Source organism: Amblyomma americanum, chromosome 1 (assembly GCF_052857255.1).
Source record: "Amblyomma americanum isolate KBUSLIRL-KWMA chromosome 1, ASM5285725v1, whole genome shotgun sequence".
Taxonomy (NCBI): Eukaryota; Metazoa; Arthropoda; class Arachnida; order Ixodida; family Ixodidae; genus Amblyomma; species Amblyomma americanum.
The window spans coordinates 143570997-143587883 of NC_135497.1; the positions used below are offsets into that span (position 1 = coordinate 143570997).

The following is a 16887-nucleotide window of genomic DNA, read 5'->3' on the forward strand; positions in this document are numbered from 1 at the left end:
GAAGTTCGTGCCGCTTCCTCCGCTCTTGCACGTCTGATCGCAGTCATTTTGGTGTCATTAGAAAGTTCTCTTTCCTCCACTACGTTTCCTCCTCCAAGAAGACACGGGTCGGGCAGTGCGCGCCCATCGTCATTCCGGCTGACAGCTCTCCTGTGTCGGCAGAAGGGACGGCTGAGAGCGGCGGTAATGCGACGCGAAGAGTTCGTTTCGTGTTGCAACGGTGGCGGGTAAACTGGCACAGATAACATGCAGGAAGAAGCAGGTGCCTCCTCGGCCGGTCTACCAGTGGCAGCGCAGCGGCATGTCCAATTTTTACTCTAGCCCGGTCATGTTGCCTCAGACTCCCCCACTCTCCCCACCCCACTCGTGGCGGCATTGTGCAAGGTGTTGGCGGCTGCTGCAGCAGTCGTGCTATCAATCAGTGCGATCTCGAAACGTTCATCACGTTCATGACTTCGAGCAGTGGGGATTTACTGTGGATTCCCAAGGCGATTTTACCTGCATGTATATTTTAATTTTGGTTTCTGTTGTATATTGCCGTTTCTAGTTTTCACGCCAAAGCTGCATGTAACAAGAACCTGGGTGAACGAAAAATTGTGGACTTCTTTCGATTTCGATATATCCAGGGCAAACTGCACTAATAAAGTATTGCCATCGCCTTGGCTAGATTTGAAGTACACAAATTTAGCTGAATTTTTAATGACATGCACTATCTTGAACTCGTGTAGTTTGTGATAGCTTCAATTTTAGTTGACGTATTCAGAATTCGCACACAGTTTAGAAAATGGGAAGGACATGTCATCTTTACTGGGAAATATCACAGTGAGGCCACTGAGTGCTCATCTTATAACATATGGTCGAACTCCAAATACAGTTTTCTCAGTTCCTTATTCTTGAACGGTTTCATCAACCTTACGCAGGTTTTTGATAACTTCTTTTGTTTCATGCAAGCAACTTTTGTACCATTTTTTTCAGAGAACTGAGGCACCTGATGACATTCTTACTTTTTCTGTTTAGGCCACATATAATAATTTGCAATTAGTTGCATTAATGAGTTGCAGTGTGAAATATTGCCACCTTTAATACTTCGCATAATTTTTCAGGATGGCATATCTTTACAGAAAAGCTAAGAATGTCATCGGGTTTGGAAACTCTGCCTATCAATTCATGTAATTAAAAGCAGCAAAATGCAATGTAAAATTTTATTAACGCTATGTGAGAAATTACCTAATTACACTCTACACTTTGTAAGATAACTTTCGATCTAAAGCCAGCAGCTCAAATATGATCTAAGGCCAGCAGCTCAAATATGATTGCATATTTGAAATCTACAGAGAAAAACATTTGTTTGCAGAGTTTTATAAGATTTTACCTATAAATAAAAAAACAAGGCTCTCTTCCGCCCAAGTGATATTGCTGCACTTTATTGGAAGCACTTGTGCAGGAGTGACATTTGCTGTCCTTCTGGCGCTGCAACTTCTGTGCAGGTGTTGGTAGTGGTAGCCAGCCCTCACCATGGTCTTCTACTTCAACCATGGTTATCCGCATGGACAATAGTGGTGGGGAGGCAGGCGCCCATTGGGCTGCCTCGGAGCCTTCCTCGGAGGGTGCTTCAGTCCAGCAGAGCCGCTTACGCCGAACAGGGGTCCCAGCCTCACCCTGTGGCCGTCCCAGTCGTGCAGCCCCAGCTGCAGGCACCGCCACCGGGACAGGCCCAACAGCAGGCACCCCATCCACTGCAGCTGCAGGGACCTCCGCAGACGAGGAGCAGCTGCCACCGGGGTCAGTGTAGATTGCCCATTTTCATTTTTACCTGGCTTGTGCCGCTTATTGTGGGCCAGTCTGCTGGAAATGTCAATTGCAGACTACTTTTTTACTACCATTCCACTTCTGCTGAGCATGCTCCCAGTAAGTACAGTTCTTAGTGACCTGGGAATGGCAGCTGTGGTTGGATGCCTTTAATACTTAGTGACCTGGGAATGGCAGCTGTGGTTGGATGCACTTCAGTAAGAAATGTTTGATTTCTCAGTGTCTTTTTTTTTTTTGCATTTTTCTGTGTGGGAACAAAATTGGTTAACATGAGAAACATGCTTCATATCTGAAGAGCACTGCCGCTAAAAACAGCACTGGATGCACCCATTGTATTAGTCTTAGCACTTAACCATTCTGCACCACAAACATAAGCTAAGGAGTGTGGCAGTAAGGACTGTGGGCATAATGGCTGCTGCAGAAACTGCACACGTGCACAGAAGTGTGGTGAAATCAGTCGCTGTGTTGTGACCGTATTCTGGTAAGGAGTGCAGGATGTGCTCATTGCAGACATTGCGGATGGCCACTAGTGCTTAGAAAGGTCACTAATGGAATTTCTCTCAATGTGGTCTTAATAACGCTCCTAATTTTCTGTAGTGTAAAATTTTAAATCCTGAAAATTCATATCAAAGAGTCTGCAATATTCCTCAGGAAACATAACCCACATAAAATTAACATATAATTATCCATTGTAAGCAGCACAAAAAAAAAAGACAACAGAACAAGCATGACAACACGAGCGCTGGAAGGTTTGCTAATGCATGCAGAACACCCCTTATCAATGTGATACACTTCGACTAACTCCCTTACTGTTTGATCCTTATGCTTGAAAATGACTGTCACACGTGCAGCTCATTGTTTCACCAGACAGTCATTTTCAAGTATGAGGATCAAACAGTAAGGGAATTAATTGAAGCGTATCACATTGATAAGGGGGTTCTGCATGTGTTGGCAAACCTTCAGCGCTTGTGTTGTCGAGCTTGTTCTGTCGTCTTTCTTCGTGCTGTTTACAATGGATAACATATTCCAGGGGTTCTCAAACTTTTTCACCCCAAAGAACCCCAATTGCCTTAAACAATCGGTCATCACAAGTGTCACAATTGGTCGATGTTGCTTGTGAATGGACCATATGTGCTTTTTTCTTGCTGTTTCATTCACTTTTGTAAGTGCCGTGATAAAAAAACACTATGAAGGCATAACGCACAATATATAGTAGTGTATATTGCCGCCCATACGTAGACTTCCCATCTCACACCCTGCCCCACGTTATGTACCGTGTTTACACGATTGTAAGTCGACCCTTATTTTGAAATTCCGAAGTGGGGGGATCGACTTACAATCGAAACGAAACCTTGAACTGCCAATAAAAGCAAGAAAAACAATCTATCAGGGACGCTACTGCGATGTTAGAAGTTTTTGTTTGCTCTACGGCTCCAAGCATAGCATTCAGGTATTCCGCGGGCTTTTTTGGCCAGGATTTTTCATTTTTTATTTTTACTGCGCTCACCATTACCCACCGCGATGGTTCAGTGCTACTGAACAGGATACACTGGTTAGAACCCGACTGCGGCGGCAGTGTTTCAATGGAAGCGAAACGCAAAGGCGCCCGTGTGCTGTGCGATGTCAGTACAGCAGGTTAAAGATACCCAGGTGGTCGAAATTATTCGGGAGCCCTTCACTACGGCACCTCGTTCTTCCTTTCCTCTTTCACTCCCTCCTTTATCTCTTCCCTTACAACTGGGTTTCCGCCGATATTTGAGACAAATACTGCGCCACTTCCTTTCCCCCAAAACCAATTTCATTTCATTTCACTCGCGGGAAGGGCCGCTGTCCTGCTGATCCAATCGCGGAGTCTGCGCAAGCGCCCGGGACTGTCGCTAGCTGATGGAAGAGCCTCTATTTCAGTTGGTTGCGCAATACGTAACAGCGGCGCTTCTGGGGAATGCCGATGTTTGCTGGAAGAGCCGACGCCCCGACACCGATCACTCTTTTTTTGGTGGTGCTTGGAGTTGGTGCTTTTGACTCAACTGCCGGCCGCGTGCTTCGCCATGAGCTCTCCAGGTTCGAAAAGCATTCGGCGCTCATTCACTGCAGCGTTCAAGAGGCAGGCCATTATTTACGCCGAAGAAACCAACAACTGCACGGCGGGCCGCAAGTTCGACGTTTCTGAACGGTTGGTGCGAGAGTGGCGGAAGCAGCAAGACAAAATTTTCGATTGCGACTCCAAGCGAAGAGGTTTCCGCGGGCCGAAGTCGGGACGCTTTCTGGAGCTGGAGGTCAAGCTTGCAGCGTATGTCACCGAAATACGTGATCGGTCCCTTCCAGTGACATGCGAAATGATCACGCAACAAGGCCAGGTCTTTGCTGCAGAAGCTGGAATACTCCGAACAGATTTCAAAGCCTGCAGGGCTTGGGCTTCGAAATTTATGAAGAGGGCTGGCTTCTCTCTTCGTCGGCGTACTAGTGTATGCCAGAAGCTGCCTGCTGCTTACGAGGAGAAAGTTCTCGCCTTCCATAGGCACTACCTCAAGCTCAAGCCCCCCCCCCCCCCCCCCCCCCTCCAAATTTTGACAGATAGAGCTTTTGTAGTGGCACAAACGGGCTCGGTGGCAAAACTATGTGCCAGCATCGCCGATACCATCGAATCGCCCGGAAAAACACCCAATGAGATTCTCACACTTTTCTTGGCTGGGCTCGGCTAATTCAGCAGTGCGGCCCACAATTTCAGTTGCCATGCACACAAGTGCACATAACATGCGTCGCCTTGTGCACTGTACCCTTTCCACACCACGTTGCCGGCATTCTAAACGTACCACCTTTGCGAAGAATAACCGAGCAGCCACGCCGGCGGCTGGAGTGGGCTTGCAGCCGAGCGACGGTGCTGCTATCTCCAGCGCTGGCCACTGCTCCCTGGCTGTGAGTGTAAACTGGCTGACGTAAGCCTGCGCCCTCACTCAGTATGACAGCACTCCAAAGGCGTGAAATTGATCACTGCACATACTACTACCTGCTTAATTCTTATCATCCAAGGAAGGAGGGCGAGAGCCTGGGCTTACATCACCCAGTTTACACTTCGCAGCGCTGGGTACCGCAGCGCTGCTGCTCGGCTGAGAGTCCGCTCCTGCTACCGTTGCGGCTGTTCTGTTATTTTTGGCAAAGATGGTACGTGCACTGGTGAAACTGAGGAGGAACTAGCGCTCAGAAATGACTTTAACAAACCAGGTACTGTTTCTGCTTCGCGCCCACCCACCAGCAGTGTACCGAAAGGGGGGACAGGGCAGTGCGGGTGCTTGCGGAGCCCTCAAAGGCAGCCCCAGGGGTTCCGCAGAACCGAGTTTGAAAACCCCTGGCCTACAGGGCAGGTGTTGCTGCCATCAAGTGTTCCGACCTTTCAAGCCTCAGTGCACTGTCCCGCGGTGCACCTGCATGGAGAGATGACTTTGTATGTGTACGTATGTGTTTCAAGGCAGTGTGTTTGTTTACTAATGTGTGTTTCAAGGCAAATTACTAGTGTTTCAAGGCATTGTATGCCTATGAAGTGGAGCCCGTTTATAATGAAGTGCTGGACATGTGAAGATATTGTCCGCAAGACTAGCGGTTCGATGTAGCCAGACTTGCGTATAACTAACTTTTGTGAGCAATTCATTACATGCGGGTTTGTCTACACCAGCCAATTCACGTTTCGCCCTTCTAAAGTCAGGAACACAACTTACACCAACTGTAGGTTTAATAATTAATTATTTCAATGTGAATTAACTCACAATGCGTGACATTCAGCAAAACTACTTTTCCGAACTACATTAGAACGCATAAGTACAGTCCCGGCCATAATATTGCGGAGCACGCTTTGGCGATCAAATTCAACTCGCGCCGAGTCGCCGTGGTAGCTGAGTGGTTATGGTGCTCGGCTGCTGACTCGAAAGACACGGGTTCTATCCCGGCTGCGCCGGTGGAATTTCGATGAAGGCGAAATTCTAGAGGCCCGTGTACTGTGCGATGTCAGTGCATGTTAAAGAGCCCCAAGTGGTTGAAATTTCCGGAGCTCTTCACTACGGCGTGCCTCATAGCCTTAGTCGCTTTGGGATGTTTAACCCCATAAACTAACTAATAAAATGAATGATTTCGTTTTTGAACTTAATTTCTGTCCAAGCTACTGAACACAACATTGCTTGAGGTCCTTGAAATTCCTTGAATTTTTTCCTGTAAAACTGCTATGAACCCTGAAGCAGTGATGCTCATTTCACACATTGCTGCGCATAAGCTTTGCCATATAGGATGAATAAAGCTAAGTCAAGGGGTCTGCTTCACATTTTCCTGAGGCTATAAACTTCTTAGGGTGGCATGCTTTCAGCTCATCGCAATGCTCTCTGCCTTCACTCAATCTTACAAGCATGTGACTAGCACCAAGCTTTCCCCCTTGTTTCACTCTTTCAGCTAACTTCTGTTACATAATGTGCCATTCGCCAACTGCTGCATGAGTAAACTTTTACCAGTGCAAGAGAACTGCCACTGCGCGAGAACGGCAGTTCTCCAGTTCGTCATAAGGCACCAGCCTTATGGTGCTATGGGTTGTATGAGATTTGAGGTTTCACTTTGTGCCTTTTGAAAGGGATCACTGATACTAGACCATGCTTGCAATGTCGCATGTGTGCATCAGTCTTTTCTTCCTCTTCAGATGGGAAGTGAGGTATGACCAGTTTAACCGCAAGTACTACGTGGACCACAACACCCGAAGCACGACATGGGAACGACCGCAGCCTCTGCCTCCCGGGTCAGTTTAGATGCCTTGTGGTTTGCATTGTTTGTTTCATTTTTGATTGATTTTCGGAGCTTGGAAATGTAATGTTACTGCTACTGGCTGCTGCTGCTGCAACTTCTTTAATGCAGAGTGGCACACTTTAGTGCAGCCAAACCTTGTTGTGATTGGGCCCTTCCATATCTTGCGGTTGCGATTTATCTTTTTCTTTTTGTAGCACAGATATATGCTTAAGGTATAGAACAACTCTGTTCAGCAATATGGTGACTAGGGCTGGCTGGTTACATTACAAAACATGAACAGCACAAGACGTAGAGACAAACAGGTAGACATCATAAGTACTGAAAAGTTTATTGCAGCTTTACTATCTTTAGGAAAAGGGTATGAAACAAAGGAAAGATAAAAAGGGACATGGACAGAGCAAAAAATTGTCCTTATATCCATTAACTGTAATGCAAGTCGGTAATTTGAAAGTATTTCTTCATTGCATCTGCAGCTGCATTGCGAGATTACATTCCATGTGATTGCAGTGGTAGGAACATTGTGATAGTGGTAGGAGCTTCGTGATGGCAGCACGAGCAAAGGGCAGTTGATGGTGCTTACATCTGCTCTCATCTTCCCGTGAGTTCCCTGTCTCATTCTTCATAACCATCACTGAAAATAGTGGGAAATGCACTGTATCCCCGCCTTGCTCATCAGGTGGTATGTGTAATGGCAGGCTGGCGCGGAATCAGTCCATGGCATGGTTTGTGACATGACCTGTGGCCGCTTTGCACATGTTGGTGTCTGCAACATGAGGTATGCTGCGAACAAGGGCAATGCGGACATGACAAAAGCATAGCTCCGTCTCGGATACTACAAGCTAATATTTACGCTTGTAAGCACTACATGAGAAATGCCGAAACTGACGAGTTTTCAAAATCCTGTTGTTTTTTTTTTTCTTTGCAAAGTGATTTTGTCTTCTAAGTTCACAGATTTTTTGGATTTTTCAATTATTCAGACCATTTTTCATGTTCGCCAAGTCCAAAATGTCAGTCAGCGACTGTATTAACTTTGTGGGGATGTAAGGTGATACTCGAAGTCCACAAAAATTGCAGAGGTGGATGCTGTCACGTACACCTTGCAGTGCAAGCATAGATACGAGAACTTCAGAGAAGTTATGCCAAAATTATCTTTTTACATTTAAGCAGAACAGATGTGAAGGCAGCTGTATAGACCATATCTCACATTGATTAGCATGAGGTAGGACCAAACCATCTTCAAGGTCTTCCATACTACTTATTGCAACTATAGGCGTGCAAAGATCTCTCTCTAAAGGTGTGGGTCCAAGATCTTGGTAATGTATTGCGGTTCGTGTTTTCTGGAAAATGGGGGAGATTATGGGGCAAAAGCTGTGTCCCCTTTCTCATGGCTTACTAAGAAGAGTGCCCCCCCTCCTCGCTTTGTCTTGTGCACCTCTATGAATGCAACAGATAGTCTGTTGGCCTCTTTTCTGTAATATTGCGAAACTGCACTAGAATCACCAGTTGTCTCTTGGCGCTTGTCATATACAGTAATCCCTCGCTATAATGCAGTCAGTGGGACGGCAGACAAATTCGTTATAAGCGGTAATTCGATATGTGCGACCACCCGAGAAAATCTAAAACAGTCTAGCTTTAATTTTGCTGCAACTGAGAGGAAGTCAAAATACAATGTATTCAGTGAAGCAAAACTTTATTCAAGTGCACAAAAGGCAGTGAGCTTTGGCTGTTTCAAGTTCTTATCGGGCACGTGCAACCCCGGCTCTAATCTGACCAAGCACTGCACGATGCCGCTGTCGACGCCCATGCATTGGACCATCGGGGTATTTCGAATCTCAAAGGCAGTGGCCGCTTTTATGGGTTTGTTTCGGGGTATTTCGAAGGCAGTGGCCTTTTTTATGGCGTGCGGGGCCACGGAAGACTACATGAGTATTGCACTGGAAAGAGCCGCAAATGTCGTGGCTCGGGTTGGAGATTGTGTTTGTTGTGCTCAAAAAACAGTTAGCCACTCATTGTGGGTATGCAGGGCGATCGTGAAAATGGAACGGTTTTGCAGTTAAGGCTTTGCATGATTACTGGGCAATTTTTTCCCGAGGTGTGCAGCCGTGAAGTTTGCAGAGCAAGAGTTTTCGACGCACCATTGTCGACGAAAATGGGCCAATTCTACGGTTTGAGTGTTAGTGTTCGCGCAGCGCTGCGTCCGCGCTGTTGACAAATGTCTAGAAACAAAATTGAATGTCCCTACCACGCATTTAGACCGTTTGTCTAGTCTTATGGCGTGAATTGAGCATGATCGGCCCGAGAAAATTGCCGGGGAAACACCGTGGTTGCACTGACCCGCCATTTGACGGCCTGACTCGTCGCTGGCGACGCTCGGATTTTTCGTGTTTTTGGCAAGTTATTGGTTGATTTGCACCGTCAAAAATGCAATGAGGCTAGGGGCGATGTTTCACTGCGATGCAGGCCGGTTATGGCGAGCGGCAAGCAAATCTTTAGACCAGCTTCCCCAAAGTCATCGTGCCTTCTCGCGTCGAACACGGCAAAGGGCATGCGACCAGCAGTGGCTTGCGACAAGGCAGCAGCTCAACAACACCGTTGTTTACACTTGCAAGTGCGGCCTGCGGTCACCTTCTCGTCAGAAACAAAAACTCTCAGGAATGACGTTGTTCATGCACTTTCGAGAGTTTCATCTGCTTCGGCCAACGTGAAACGGTTAGTTACGACTACGGCAGCAAGGGAGCAGCCCAGTTCGTTTCCCGGCGCGACTGCGGACAGTGTCGTTACTGAAAGCTCAGCTCGCTTGCGACTTGCATGTGTGAATGGTCTCATAATCGGAGGGACACTTCTTTTGTGCTTTTTGGCACGTTGCAGCGCCAGAAGGGCTCTTTAGAGTGGTAAAATTCTGTTCATCGAGTGCACCCCATGGAATGCTACAGCGCAAGGCTGCCCACGGTCTTTTGGTCATTTTTCGGCATCCAAGAGACTGCGGTTTTCTGGCATCGCAAAACTTCGCAAAAACTTTAAATTCGTGTGGATTCTATCACGGGGGGACACCAGCGATGCGATTACTACCGATTCAAGCGCGCTGCACCATGGAATTTGACAGCTTCCGTTCGCTTTGCTGTAAACAGCTGGGGGCACTCGACTCTCACTTGGTACCCGTTACTAGGCAGGTCATCGGTCGTAGGTTTGGTACTTTTCTCGCCTATTCTGTGCCTGCAGGAGACTAATTCATCGGCGGTATTAATTTAACACTGCATGCGCAAAAGGGTCGCCGTCTCTCAGCGGTGATGCCTCCGCTCGCCATTTCGCTCTGAGCGGGCCAAGCTCTTCATGTACTTCGAGTAATGTGGCTTAAAATGTGTGCGTTTGGGTCGGGACTGGAAGAAATTTCGAATAAAGCGATATTTCGAGTAAAGTGATTTCGTTATAACCAGGGATTACTGTATTCATTCATCTTTTTGTCTTGGCTTTTCATAAAATCTAACAATTTTGTTGTCTTGTGTTGTAGTTCAGCTTTAAATGATTCCCAGTGGATTTACTGCTGGTGAGCTTTTAACTTTTCTTCAAATAAGTGCGAGGTGGATCGGAATAATTAGAGGTTTCTGGTTGCTGACACTTCAATGATGCCTTTGAACTGAAAAAAAGAGGATTTGAGCTGAAAGTTTTATTAGTTTAAAATAAATTTTTTAGTCAGCACAGGAAGAGTTTTGCAGTGCCAGAAAATATTTAACTTTTTATACAAAGCCTCATTGCTGAATTAAGTGTCACTGGCATCTGGTGTTTTTTTTCAGATGGGAAATGAGACGTGACAACCGAGGGCGAGTGTATTATGTGGATCATAATACCCGGACAACTACATGGCAGAGGCCAACCGCAGAGAGTGTGCGAAACTATCAGCACTGGCAGTCAACCCAAGCTCAAGCCATGCAGCAGTGCCAGCAGCGTTTCCTGTATCATGTAAGAACATGATTCTGGAGCTTATTTTTGATACACCTTGCTAAGCCTGCTAACTAGTAGACCTTTTGCCAAGGAAAACATTCAAGGTAAGTAGTAAAAAACTGCTTAGAGGTGCTTGTTGTCATTGGCACCTACTGCATTAACCCGGATATAATGCAGCCACGATTGTAATATGAGGGCCAACTTTGTGGGTCTGAAACGTTGAAGAAGAAAAAATGCACAAATGTACAGACCACAGTATACTGAAGGGGGGGGGGCAGAAGTTTATGACCAAAAGCACCCCAGAAATGGCTTTCCTATGACACTTTTTGTAAGGAGGAGGGTGAGGCCACTGTCAAAGTATAGCAGTTGCTTTGCTTGCTACCACTGCTACGTGTGGAGATTCCATTCTCCTCTTCTTCTTTAAGGTGAGTCACTGGTCTTTGGGACCAAAAAATGGCTCAAAAGTCGATTTTGATGATAGTGAATTTTTATGGCGCAAGGGCATCTGTGGCCAAAGAGCGCCATGGCACAAGGCATTTTCTTTTGCTCAACTGGGCTCAAAGACCCATTTCCCAAGCATCTTACCCTGAATAAGCACCAGGCAGGTGAAAAGTTGTACCCATTGTATCACCAGTAGGTACTTGCCGGCACTAGGGATTGAACCCCGCACCTCCAGCATGTGATGCGGGAAAAGCCGATTTTCTAAAAACGACATTTCTGGAATCTGCAGGTATTATTCTCCAACTCTACCATTTTTTTTCCTTCTGAAAATCAGTATTTTGACCATAATATTACATTCAGATCATCGTGTGGGCTGATTTTGTGTTGGAGGAGTTGATTTAATGGCATGAAAATTTTGGCCTTTTAGGTTGCCTGCAGTGCAGCGCCAAATTCGAACTGGCTGCCCTGTCCAAAGAATTGTAATGCTCCCTCAGCCGTTCGTTAAGACATCGCCCAGTCTGGCCAACATACCACCCACCGCATGAAAGAGAGATCTTGTATACTACACCTTCGACGCACTCAACCCTCCTCTCATAGTGACAAGGGGGGTGCAGCATGCATTAGCAAGCCCTCATTATCATTGGCTAACCACGAAATCACCTGCTTGGAGCATGCATTTGCAGCAAGGTAGATTTAATGTGTTCAGTGATGACGCAGTGTTTCTTGAATATTTTTTGTTCTGTGTAGTGTTTGGTGGGAATAGTATATGTACACACGTGCGTAATAAATCACCAGTTGAAATTCAGCGCTCGTGTCGTCGTGTTTGTTCCGTCCTTGTGTTTTTTCCACGCTGTTTTACCATGGAGCACAAAGGGGTCGGAGGCTGGTTATCTCGCATCGCGGCGCCGGGTTTATGTCGTCCGTTCGCTGTAACCGATCAGGGGGGCTTAATGATGTTCGTTGTACGTGTGATTTTGTGCCATTGAAACAATGCATATTTTGATGGTTGCACAGGTCTCGTTCGTTATAAGCGAAAGTTCGTTTTAAGTGGGGCCGTTATATGTGGGCTCGACTGTAATTTGTTTTGGCGCGCAAGAAAAAGCGACCTAGGAGCTTGGAATAATGTTTGCTTTCTTCTTGGTCTTCTGTGTACACCTGTTCCCCCCGCCCTCTTTCTTTTTTGCATTAGACACCAGTACAAGTTGACGATGATGATCCACTAGGGCCTTTGCCAGAAGGATGGGGTATGTAGAAAACTTCACATTCCACGTGTTTTGCCACTTTGTTACTGTATTTTGCTCACTATGTTCCCTACTTCAACAGAGAAAAGAATCGACCCAAACAACCGTGTGTACTTTGTGAACCACAAAAACAAAACGACCCAGTGGGAAGACCCACGTACTCAAGGGCAAGTTCCATCGCTACTTTTTCAGCTTGACTGTTTGAAACTGTTGAAAATGGTTGATGCTTAGCTTTTTTGTCTGGTTGTTGCAGAAAAGAGGAACCGCTGCCTCCTGGTTGGGAAATCAAGTACACAGCAAACCGAGTGCGCTACTTTGTGGACCACAACTCCAAGACAACAACATTCAAGGACCCTCGGCCATCGTAAGCTATTGAATGCTGCATCTGTCACCATTGTGGATGCGGCTACATTGGTGACAAAAGGAATGTGGGGGCGTATTCAGCAGCAATTTGTTTCGTTTTTCATTTTGTAAGTCATCCTTTGTCATTGGTCATGGTTTCCCTGTGAAGCAGACCATGGCAGATGACGTCACACTTGTCTGCATAATAAGCGAGTTCGTGCCGCTCCTTTAGTAGGTATGCTTATCATAAAATGTGTTTTTTTTTTGATAATGGGTAACTTAATTACAAAGGAATGAGAATTGCATTACTATTGATGGTAGAGGCACTGGCTGATTTCGGCCAACTTGTGGACTAGCATGACGGCACATTTGACGTGCCAGATGAGGTTTTTTTTGTGCTGCTTCTGTCTAGAGATAGAAACGTGCAGTGGTTATGTTAGAAATAGGGTAACAAGTTGGAAACTATATGGGCATCAGCACTTTTACTTGACTGACAGACGTTGCACACACATCAGTGCAGACAATGTGTACTCTTTAGAAGGAAAATAATTAGCAAAGATGACCACTGACATCACATCACATTTTATGATCAGCTGTTTTCCTATGCACCACCATACCCCCCCCCCCCCCCCCTCCCCCCCCTCTGGAGATTCGAGGTAAAAAATTGCGCTGAAAAAAAAAAAAAACATGGTTTGCTTTCCATCGTTTTCTGCTTGTGTCAAGTTTGAAAGTACATTCTGTGGAGCATGGCTCCTTTGATTGGTTGTTTTGCTACCCCATGTTGTTTTGCTACCCCTGCTTTTGTCATGATTGATGTTGCACCCAAACCAATTGGAAAATGAAACAAATTGTTGCAAAATGCAGCTCCTGCGTTTGAGTGAACCATTTAATTAAAGTTTGCTCCCTTACCTGACCCTGAGAACTGTCCTGGGCATTCCATGCAAGGTATAAATTATGACTATGGCAGAACTTCGGTGTTAGGTATTAATGGGACCATGAAGAAAAAAAACTTAACAGCTAAATACACGTTGTGAAAAAACAGTATATTGTTTACGTCATTTTTTTTATGTCCCGCAAGTTCAGTGTGCTTCTCTGAAATTTGCAGAGTTTTGTGGCTCGCACGATCATTCTGGATGCATAGAGCATTCGAAACGCCCTGCGGTGGCACTCCAGCTGCCTGAGCAACTTTCACAGCGACGGGAGGCAGCTGTGAGGATGAAGTGTGCATGGAGAAATATTGGCAGCTTTCATTTTCTTGTTTTCTGGGTTGAAAATGCTCAGCTACGCTAGTGCAACATGCTTTGTTGGCCTGGCCATTTACCTCATAGTTGTGTAAACCATCTTACTCAATGCGGTCTTACACTTTTTTGTCTAAGTAAGGAACCCAGTGCATCCGCTTAACTGATGTCAGGTTGTGCTGTGGAGCTCATTTGGTGTTTCTTGCTTCAAAGTCATATAAGAGTTAAAGGTGCTACAAAAGCTCCAACACCGCTCAGCCTGGCACCAACCTCTGGGGGACCCTTTTAGACTTATACCTGTGTTCCAGAGCTCTCACTTGTTTATAGATCGCAAAAGTTATGTTGTCAAAAGAGCATCTTAGAAAAAAATTTTTATTAATGAAGTCACAATTATGAAATCTTCGGGGAACATGTATTTTTGTGTGCTGATTCCAAATATGGAATTTAATTTCATGTGCAACAATTTCTTGAGCACTTATGCAATATGTTATGTAACTTTTTTTGGAAAGCTTTCAAGAGATCCTGATGCAGGGAGCTTGCTAGAATGCATGCCATTGGTTTCTCGTGACATTAAGCTATGCAATAAAGCTAAAATTATCATCCTGCCTGTTATAGAAGCTGAGTTATATAGAATTTTGAAGTTTTCACTTCAGAGACAGGAAGACAAATTTTTCTTCCCGTTTGAGAAGTACGAAGTTCAAAAGCCTGTAACTCAACTTCTGTGATAGGCAGGATAATAATTTTACCCTTATTGCATAGCTTGTTGTCAAGACAAGCGGACGGCATACATTCTAGCAAGTTCCCTGCAGCAAAATTTCGTTAAAGCTCTTCACAGAAAGTTACATAACATATTGCATCAAGTCCACAAGGACTTGTTGTACATTAAATTAAATTCCATATTTGGAATCATCACACAAAAATACATGTTCCCTGAAGATTTCATAATTGTGACTTCATTAATAAAAATTTTTTTTCTAAGGCCAGCTTACCCCCTTTAAGTGGTATACAATAATTTGTTTTATTTATTTGTTGAATGCTTTATTGAATACATTTATTGAATAGATTGCATGTCATTTTCATTGTCATAGCTTACACATGTTGGCTTAATCAGTGACCTGTGCTGTCTGTTAAGCTTTAGCGTGGCTGAACCCAGTCATACAGGCAAGTTTTTATTACAGTAAAAATTACTGAGACCTTCCCCATCAAGGCTTTTACCATGGTGTTAGAGACGGGGTCACCAGTTGAATTGAGAGCAGAGAATACCCTCATTGAATGTCCGTTTTCATGCAAAGAAGAAAGAGTGCATCTAAACTTGCATGGAATGCAGTGAACAAGGTTTACAGACCCTGAACTTCACTTTCTGGAATCTGATGGATGTTGTATGAAGTTATTTTTTGTCTGCCCCGGTCACATGTGCAGTGGGCTCTTCACATTCGACAAAGAGTGAGCCTGCTACAGACACATACTGCTTCAGAATTTCGAGGAAAACCTTTAACCACTCTTGATTGTCCGTTGGGTGTTGCCCAACAGTGAAAAAGTGAAAACCTGGTCAGCGATTGATTTTCCCTTCCATTTGTGGTGAAAAGGTGTGCCATCTGATGGGAAAGGGTGTAGCCTGTAGATCAGCCAGTTTATTTCCCCCAAGGGATCTCACCTTCATAGTGGTGCAGAAATATATTTTGATCACGTGGTTTTGAGGTCCTGAAACAGCGCGAAAACGTCACAGCAGGGCTTTCATTCTACCTGTCATGTTTTGCGGACTGTTGTCAAATGATTTTGTAGGATGTGAAGACGACTTCAGTGATGAGGAAAAATATGTGCCTCCTTCAATGCAGGAGTTAATGTGAACAGCAAATTCCGACAGTGGAGCTGAGGAGTACATCAGCACAACCTGAAGTGTTTAATACATACCGGAGAGTGCTTGGAGAAATACCACACTCTCGAGAAGCTCCATTAAGAACATTGTGAAGCAGAAAAAATGCTGTAAAGAAATATCTCAAATCATGATGTGGCATCCCTTTCCTTATGAGGTGCTTAAAGGCCCAAAAGAACTTTAACTGGAGCAGTAGTCAGTGGGGAAATTGCACCTGACCGGTAGGGGTCAAAATGAGCCTGGCTTGCATTGGTGCAGATGCTGTGCTTGCTCTTGTTCCTTACTGCACATGTATGGTACGTTGCGGCTGTGCGCATCTGGTATTGGATTTGTGCTAGTCCCATATATTCCTGCTGTATATTCTTTCCTATTCTAGTGTTAGCACATATTTGCCAAGTATAAATGACTATATGTTTTGAGTATCTGCCATGATCATTGTGCCAGGTGATACTTTGCTTTTTTTTCAATTTTTTTTTTTTCAGTCCAAAGGGAGCTTATGGTGTGCCATTAGCTTATGAACGAAATTTCAAGTGGAAGCTTACACAGTTTCGCTACTTGTGCCACGTAAGTTTCTGCCATATTTTTTCTGGTGTCTAATGTGCAGACATGACAAAATATTCAAAAAAGTCAATGCAGAGTTCTGTCCGTGGTGTTATTTATCCTGTTCCTTTCCTTCCAGTGTAACTCCTTGCCTAGCCACATAAAGATAACTGTCTCCCGAGGAAACATATTTGAAGATTCTTTTGGCCAAGTGAGTGAACTTGTGAATGTGCTCTGACAGAGCTGCTGAACCATTTGCATGCATTTGTACTGTACTGTTGCGATAGAAAGAAATGCAAACAGCACGATGCCTTCACCGTGCTTTTATCTTGGTGGTAAGAAAATGACGAGTCGACCTAGAATGCATCATTGACGACTCTAGCATCTTTTTGTTACCACCAAAGTAAAAGCGTGATGAAAAGAAGTGCGAACAGCAGAGTGCCTAGACTCCGCTCTGTTCGACTTTCTTTCCATCGCGGTAGTACATATTTGCACAATTAGAAATGAACAGAAGCACTTGTATTTCATTTCTTTTATTCTACTCTTCTGGTTGTGTTTGCTTTGGCTTAGTGGTGTCACTGTCTGCCTTATGCTATAATTTTGGCAATTAACTTATTGATCGAACACCTTTATAATAGACGAGGACTGGGGAGGAGTTTTTGCCTGTTAAAAAAAAGATCTCATA

At 45.0% G+C, this 16887-nt stretch overlaps 1 protein-coding gene across 11 annotated transcripts in view; it reads left to right on the forward strand.

The window, feature by feature from the left end:
* The window catches only part of Su(dx) (WW domain containing E3 ubiquitin protein ligase suppressor of deltex), a 57108-nt gene that overhangs the window by 24765 nt on the left and 15456 nt on the right, over nt 1-16887 (forward strand). For all 11 annotated transcript variants that reach the window (XM_077647121.1, XM_077647126.1, XM_077647123.1 and 8 more), the window contains exons 8-15: nt 1488-1782; nt 6485-6580; nt 10380-10545; nt 12158-12212; nt 12292-12376; nt 12463-12573; nt 16145-16226; nt 16342-16413. In XM_077647121.1, the coding sequence (XP_077503247.1) occupies nt 1488-1782; nt 6485-6580; nt 10380-10545; nt 12158-12212; nt 12292-12376; nt 12463-12573; nt 16145-16226; nt 16342-16413 (962 nt within the window). The remainder of the gene's footprint in view (nt 1-1487; nt 1783-6484; nt 6581-10379; nt 10546-12157; nt 12213-12291; nt 12377-12462; nt 12574-16144; nt 16227-16341; nt 16414-16887) is intronic.